The sequence below is a fragment of the Haliotis rufescens genome, unplaced genomic scaffold, assembly GCF_023055435.1.
Source record: "Haliotis rufescens isolate VD_foot unplaced genomic scaffold, xgHalRufe1.0.p SCAF_16, whole genome shotgun sequence".
Taxonomy (NCBI): domain Eukaryota; kingdom Metazoa; phylum Mollusca; class Gastropoda; order Lepetellida; family Haliotidae; genus Haliotis; species Haliotis rufescens.
In genome coordinates, this window is record NW_025963846.1 from 5,905,462 (window position 1) to 5,913,539 (window position 8,078).

General features: G+C 43.6%; 1 protein-coding gene across 1 annotated transcript; it reads left to right on the forward strand.

Moving 5' to 3' along the window:
* Positions 1–1,691: 1,691 nt before the first annotated feature.
* LOC124120714 (universal stress protein YxiE-like) lies at positions 1,692–7,443 on the forward strand. The gene is made up of 4 exons (XM_046483594.2): positions 1,692–1,891; positions 3,853–3,933; positions 5,154–5,260; positions 6,831–7,443. The coding sequence occupies exons 1-4, from the start codon at positions 1,819–1,821 to the stop codon at positions 7,047–7,049; spliced, it is 480 nt and encodes a 159-aa protein (XP_046339550.2). The 5' UTR covers positions 1,692–1,818; the 3' UTR covers positions 7,050–7,443.
* The last annotated feature ends 635 nt before the right edge of the window (positions 7,444–8,078 follow it).

Consider the following 8,078-nt stretch of genomic DNA (forward strand, 5'->3'; position numbering starts at 1 on the left):
GCTGAATGGCCCGACTGAATCAAATGTGATTAGACCCCGATCTTGAGAAGATAAACTAGGTGAATTGTTCCCCGTCAGCCTCCTAAAACTCAGCTAACTGGACAATGTTGGAATGTTCACCTGAAACTGGGTGAATAAGGCCTTGTGCGAATGTTCACCTGCAACTGGGTGAATAAGGCCTTGTGCGAATGTTCACCTGCAACTGGGTGAATAAGGCCTTGTGCGAATGTTCACCTGAAACTGGGTGAATAAGGCCTTGTGCGAATGTTCACCTGCAACTGGGTGAATAAGGCCTTGTGCAAATGTTCACCTGAATTTGGGTGAATAAGGCTCTGTGCGAAACTGAAACTGGGTGAATAGACTTTGTGCGAATGTGCACCTGAAACTAGGCGAATAAAGTTTTGTGCGAATGTTCACCTGAAACTGGGCGAATAAGGCCTTGTGCGGCCTGAAACTGGGTGAATTAGGCCTTGTGCGAATGTTCGCCTGAAACTGGGCAAATTAGGCCATATGCGAATATTTGCCTGAAACTGGATGAATTAGGCCTTGTGCGAATGTTCACCTGCAACTGGGTGAATTAGGCCTTGTGCGAATTGTCACCTGAAACTGGGCAAATTAGGCCTTGTGCGAATGTTCACCTGACACTGGGTGAATTAGGTTTTTTTGGAATGTTCTCTTAAAACTTGGTCTTGTGGGGAATGTTAAACTGAAACTAGGTGAATTAGGCCTGGTGGGAATGCTAATCTGAAACAGAGTGAAAAACGAAAAACGAATGGTCCGATCCCAGGAACTCTTCTGTAAATATGCCACTCACGATGTACAGTGCCTATGGTGGAAATGGGCTCTGTGTCAAAATAACATTTTGCTGTATGCGACATGGTACTTAGAAAATACAAGTAGTCCGGTGTAAATGGTGATCCTTAAAGGTTTTGCCTTAAAGTAACCGCCGTCGCCGCACTGTTTTGAAACCACGCTGTGTTTGGACACATAAGGAGTCTAGGTCATCCCAAGGGATGGAGGAGATGATATACTGTAGGTTAATGGAACCTGGCACTGTACATGTTGTCTTCCTTATCGCTCGGCCGAGACCTCAAGAAAGTGACCTTCGGGTCACAGTTCAAGGTCACTGGGAATAACTTTGATAACAATGTTTACAATTCACTAAACTACCTATTTCTCCAGAGAATATTTATGTTTGTGCTTTTAGTTGTTATATTAGTTTAATACATGTGTATGAAAACGCTTGGTGAGTCAGCACCGCGATAGAACTGAATTACTGACGACGATGGAATCAAACTCAATTCACTCTCCTACAAACCCATGAAGATCTGGGTTAGAAAGGTCTTCAGCAACCCATGCTTGCCGTAAAATGCGACTATGCTTGTCGTAAGAGGCGACTAACGGGATCGGGTGGTCAGGCTCGCTGACTTGGTTTGATGCATGCCATCGTATCCCAATTGCGTGGGTCGATGCTCATGATGTCAGTCACTGGATTGTCTGGTCCAGACTTGATTATTTACAAACCGCCGTAATAGCTGGAATATTGCTGAGTGCGGCGTTAAAAAACAATCAAACAAACACTCTCCAACATTTGGTTAACTCTCGACTAAACATGGATAGATAACTGCTTGAAGCAACGCGAGCCTCAATCATCCATCAGCTCAACCACTCATCCTCACTCAACGTTCCAGGGAGCAGTTAACAAAGACACACATCATACATCGCTTACGCCACCTGTATCGCGTTATCTTGACCGGTGAGGTTACTCTCAAAAAGTCGTAGCTCCAACCTACTTCGTGTCACGTGATCTACGACAAGATGGCGGGCAGGGACGACAAGAAGGTTTTGGTGGCTATGGATGGAAGTGACCACTCAGTGTACGCATTCGACTGTAAGTATACCCACAGCAGCAAGCTATTTCCCCGTCACATGCATCTTGTCTCGGTACAAAACAGGAAGTAGTAACGCTTTTAGCCAGCTGTTTACTTGAGCCAGTTTGATCGTTAGTTGTTTGTATTTCTTCACCATGGAAATACATTCTTGCCATCAAAATGTATTTTTAGATCTATGTTTAAGCATCTAGGTAAATCAAAACGCATGCTTATCAGATATATCGGAGCTGCCGGGGCTGATGTGAAATACACACCACTCGATTGCATGATAAGTCATAATGGCCTTGTTTACACTGAGAAATAGGCAGATCTTGTGTTACCCGTGACCCGTAAGATCACACCATATATATGACCGCGTGATAATGTTGCCCTATGTAGTCATTATTATATGATCAATATTAACTGATCACGTTGCTGACAGGGTTTGTGTTGATACGTGCTGATTGAAACGTGGAAGCCATTTTGAACCACAGACCGTGAACTGACCCATTATCACCCGTCACGTGCAGAGATACTGGCCGCCGCTAAGCTGATAATGCTCTTTAGAATTAGGTGCGCATGTACAGTCGCTTCCTGTTACTCGGCCGATTACTTGAGCTCAGGAACAGGTGATTTAGACGCCTCCTTTCAATTTGCTGGAAATAGCTAGAAAGAAATGGATGCTTAAATCCCGTTGAATGGCAATGGATAATGAACGCAGCATGTGCGTTGATGGGGATGATACACGTGTATATTAAGTACAAGCATTAAACATTCTACAGTGAAACTTCCGTGAAGATACTGGGAAAGTGTTAGTCATAAGCAGTCCATGGTTATCACAAGAGCCGACTTTAATGGGGATCGTATGGTCAGGTTCCGTGACTTGGCTGATTGACACCCACCTACCCGTGGCTTTGCTTATATTATCAACCACTGTTTATTTGACAGGCCGCTGTGAAATAGCTTAAAACACTGCTGACCGCGGCTATAAACAACATTCACTCACTCCCGCAAAATGTCCAGGTGGTGAAGGGCGTGAGACCAGGTAGCATAGAGTGAGTGAGTGAGGGGGTATGGTTTTACGTTGCTTTTTGCAATATTCCTGCAATATCACGACGGGGGAAACCAAAATTGGGTTTCACACATTCTACCAATTTTGGGATTCGAACCGGGTCTTCAGCGCGACGAGCGAACGTTTTAACCACTGGGCTACCCCAGTGCTCCATTCATAGCATAGAAAGACTCCCTGCATACCTAAACTATAGGTAACTCGTTATTGATATTTCACAGTCGACTTCGAAGCTAAGTATCCAAGAATGGATCTTTTACAAGATGCGCAGAATAATTCTTGATCTGTGATGGTGTCAGACAGTTTTATGATGTTCACATTATATTTATGATGATGTGCACTGCTATACAAAAATCCCTGTATTTCAGTGTTTAAATGGGTTTGGGAAATAGGTTCGCAACACTGATTTACCAGAATCTAAAGGCCCTGAACTCAACTCTTGTTCCGACACTTGGTCATTCTGCGAACAGGTCAAAGAGGTCACTTGGTTTTGGTAAATGTCCGAGACTTGCATTACTTCGGGCTTTCCTCCCATATTTAGCTGACACGCCGTGATATAACTGGAATACTGTTAAAAGCGGCATTAAACCAAGCCCAATGTCATCTTCGTTAGTGAGTGAGTGAGTGAGTGTGGTTTTACGCCGCTTTAGCAATATTCCACAATATCACAGCGGGGGGGGGGGGGGGGGGGGGGGACACCAGAAATGGGTGTCACATTTTCAGAATGAATCGCCACAACATCAACAAAGCCCCAAACGTGCGGCTACGCCAGCTCCACCAAGACCCATCATCATTAGAAGGCTTGCCTCGTTTCCACTCTCGCATCCGATATGCGGTGACGTCGTGAAGAAGTGCGCGAGTAAGTGATAAGGGTGTGCTTACATACGCTATATACCCGACTTTGCTTTGCAGGGTACATGGACACTGTGCACAAACCAGACAACGAGGTGATCATCGTTCACTGTCCGGACTACAGCGCATTGACACATTCCCGTGAGTACCTAGGATGGCTGATTAACACATATCGTTGATCCATTTGACTTGTTGTTGCGTCATGGCAGCCATCAGAAAGGACATCACTTCCGGCTTTTCTGCCAAATGAAACTGATCATAATCGACTCTACGCTGCCATATCGCCATTCTATCAGGCACACATACCCTCGACACATTCTATACCATTGCTTCGCTTTGCGTCCAATTGAACTTGTGTGTTGACCCGAGAACTGGTCTTCAGCAACCCATGCTTGCCGTAAAAGGCGACTTTGCTTGTCGTAAGAGGCGACTTACGGGATCGGGTGGTCAGACTCGCTGACTTGGTTGATACATGTTATCTATCCCAATTGCTTAGATCGATGGTCATGATGTCAATCAAAGAATTGTCATATAGCTGGAATATTGCTGAGTGCTGCGTTAAACAACAAACCAACCGACCAACCAATTGTTTGTTTGTCTGTTTGTTGTTTAACGCCACACACATCAATATTCCATCTGTATGACACTCACTCACTCACTCACTCAAAAGAGAACATGAAAACAAATCTGCCTGTATGACAGCGGCAGAACGGGGCCCACTTGCACAAAGCGATCTTAGCGCTAAGATGATACTCCCATACTTTAACATAGGCTTACGATAGTCTTAGCGCTAAGATCGCTTTGTGCAAGTGGGTCCAGGTCTCAAATAATTTCAATATGTACGTGCAAGCCGTTTTGTTACAAACATAAATATAAATTAAATAATATGAAAAAACATTGAAATAAGATTACTGAATACGTATGTAGCTGCTGTCACCTGTTACCGGTTACTTTTCTGTTTTATTTCTGCGACAACAATAGCCGTTGTCCTCTATTGTTGTGTTTCTATGACAACCGTATAGTACACTGTTCTATTTCTTTTGCTGCCGTGTAATCCACTGACATATCTGAGATAACCTAACAGCTGGAGCCATGTGTCTATTATACAATTCATTGTTGTTTCCATGACTACCATATACTCCAGCGTCACGTTTCTAGGACTAACATTTACCCAACGGTGTTTTCAGCGGTAATGTTTATCTGACAAACATTTTTGCTGCCAATACCGACGTTTTACAGTATGTTTGCTAACATTATCTCAATTAAAATAATTCTGCATAGGCACGTAAACGTATGTAAACGGCTGGAAGCAAATGTGCAGTTGTACTCCAGCATTGCCATGACTACCGTCTGTGTTGCAGCTGTGATGTCCAGCGATCCCTCCCTGGTGGCACAGCTGATGAAGAAGGAGGAGCAGCAGATCAACATCATCATCGCCAAGCTGAAGGAGAAACTCACAGGTTCTGGGGTGGGCGCCCTACATACTCTTTAATCTGTTCGCTAGAGTAGTCTCCCTTCCTATTTACATACACAAGCTCCTCGCAACGATATCCCGTTCGCAGAGCTCTCTGTACTATCGCTGCCACCAAAAATCCCCACTGTGATAGGTGGCTACAACCATGCTTGGAGTTGAACTCGCAACCGACTGACCGTTCTGTTTACAAACAACGATTGACTACTGTTACCCTGAATACTCTTACCCCTGCTAAATTCTTTTCTTTGTTTGTCAATTTGAATTTTGGTTTCATTACAACTATCATGTAATTGGTATAGTAAGAATGTAAGGGGGGGAGATGGTTGATTTTCCGTTCGTCTGCAATCTCGAACCAATGTGATCAAACAAACAAAAGGTAAATTCATCTGGGAAATATGGTCAGTCGTAAACCTTTTCAAAATGAACTGTGATGGCATTCCCAAAGACATAAACAAAAGTATAAACGTTACTACATTTGGGGTCAGAAGGCAAATTTCAAGATTCTTGTAATGGCCGCGGCCACACGTGTGGCAGCGATGTTACCGAGAGTGTAACGAAGATGTCACGCGCTGAGAAGGAGCTTGTTACACACAGTGATTCCAAGATGGCGGCCTCGGTACGTTTATTTTGGAAAATTCCAAGTGTAAGTGGTTCCAGGTGCCGTCATCCGTTGTGAAGATGATTGACAAAGATGATATCCAAGATCTGTACTGAACAGAACATTATCTTGTTAACATGTTTGAATTCCATCATAAAAAAACATTCGTGCGACACTGATAATCTTTCACTACATTAAGTGAAGATAACATGTTTTGATATTCGAAATTCGAGTCCCTGATTCAGACATCGTATTTTGACCACATTTCCGAGTTAAAATACAAACAGTAAATCGACAGATCATAATAACTATCTTTGTGGTGTTGCCTTTAGAAAAATTTCTCACCCGTTAAGATCCGGAGTAGAATAGGTTTGCTGGCCGAAAAAAAGCGACCATGCTTGTCGTAAGAGGCGAATAACTGGATCGGGTGATTAGGCATGGGTGCAATAGTCGTCTCTGGTATCGCAATTCTCTGTGCAGAGTTGCGTCCCTTTTGGCATGACAGAAACCTATGACTGTTTGCCCCGATTATATTTCTGGGTTTGTCAGCACCGTACCTGTGTTCGTGGGTTTCACCAAAGTGGTTAACGCCTGAGACCTGCATCACATCGCATTAAGCTGACACGTCGTGGTATAACTGGAATACTGTTCAAGGCGGCTTAAAACCAAACGCTTTCCGTTTGACCCACTTCAGCTGTGAAAATCAAAATGATAAATGGAATAGTAATCTGCGCAGTAGATCTGCTCTTAAAAAGGTCCAACTACACCAATAAGTGCCAAGCCCCCCTTCCTCCAGTGTGGTAGACGCCGACTCATTAGTCCATTCCCTCCGATTCCATACCTCTCTGCATGAAGATCTAACAGTCTCCATAGGAGGTCACGTTTACTATGGTTAAACTCTCAGTCCCATACGAGTGAAGAAGCAGTATACCTCGTTCGTTTATCATTTGGACGTTTTCCCTCCAGATCAAAGGTCGAATTCTGCGTCTGTCGGGCGACGCAGGGCACGCAATCGTGAAGACGGCGTTAGCGGAACACGTGGACGTCATAGTCACCGGGACAAGAGGTCAAGGCAAGTTCAGGCGGACGCTTCTCGGCAGCGTCAGTGACTACATACTACACCATTCACACGTACCTGTGCTCATCTGTAAGAAGCCACACGACGGATCAGAGGAGAAGCAATAAGAAGTTTCAGTGTCAGGAATATATAACATTGTCAGGCATATACAACAGTGTTGGCAATATACTTCAGCGTTAGCAGTATACAACAACGTCAACAACATACAGCAGTGTCAGCAACAATCAGCGTCATCAGTATACTACATCGTTAGCAACATACAACAACGTCAACAATTTTCAGTCCCTCGGCAACCTGCTTTTTGAGTCGCCCATTACGATTGTCTATCTGACGATGCACTCGCTTTCTTGGAGGGGCGTATGATGTGCAGAGATTTGACAATAACATTATATAGCAAACGTTGTAATATCATCTTCACTAACTAAACAGAGTTTACTCAATGACTGTCAGTTACTGTTTTTCTCATTATAAAAAATCTGTTTTAAAAATTCTTTGATATCAGCACGGTGTTGTTTTGAAGTGCTTGTTTGTGAGCCATTCTACGAAAAAGATAAAATCTGTATTCTGGAAGATTCCATTAAACAATTAGATTCTAGAACAATCTCATAAAAATCAGATCTTAGTTCTCGCTATCGCTAAACAAAGATCTGAGGACATCCCATTACAGGTCACGTCAGAACGACCTTTCATCCCACCAATCAAAGCGTCGCTTATCAGATCATGAAAGTGACAGTCGGAATGTGTTTTCTAATCATGCAACTTCAAAAGCGTTAACACGGGGTATTCCGAACGACAGTTACGACTGATTCCGTCAAAATTATCGTCTATCTCTCGCTTCCGTGGGATATACATTTGAACGGAGGGGGCGTTGGACAGTACGTGGGAAGCACTGCCATACAATCTCAACCATATATTAGACATTCCGGAATGTTCGTTTGATCAGTTCTCAAAAATTTAATCGAGAACTGTTTTCAAGCGTAGTCTGAAATGGAAGTCGCCAGGTTGAAACGAGTGCTGTAAAGCTCGAGAAAGCTGCTTTCTAACTGACTGATGTCGATTTCTTGTTATTCATTTCAGTGATCGGTCAAAGTTCGCGAAAGTTCGCTCTGAACTTAGATCTGATTTGAATTAGATTG

Bases quoted from the DNA above. Each gene is read 5' to 3' on its own strand.
- LOC124120714 (XM_046483594.2), top strand. From the start codon at position 1,819: ATGGCGGGCAGGGACGACAAGAAGGTTTTGGTGGCTATGGATGGAAGT. The intron at 1,892-3,852 runs GTAAGTATACCC...TTTGCTTTGCAG, and splicing joins CTCAGTGTACGCATTCGACT to GGTACATGGACACTGTGCAC. The intron at 3,934-5,153 runs GTGAGTACCTAG...TCTGTGTTGCAG, and splicing joins CAGCGCATTGACACATTCCC to CTGTGATGTCCAGCGATCCC.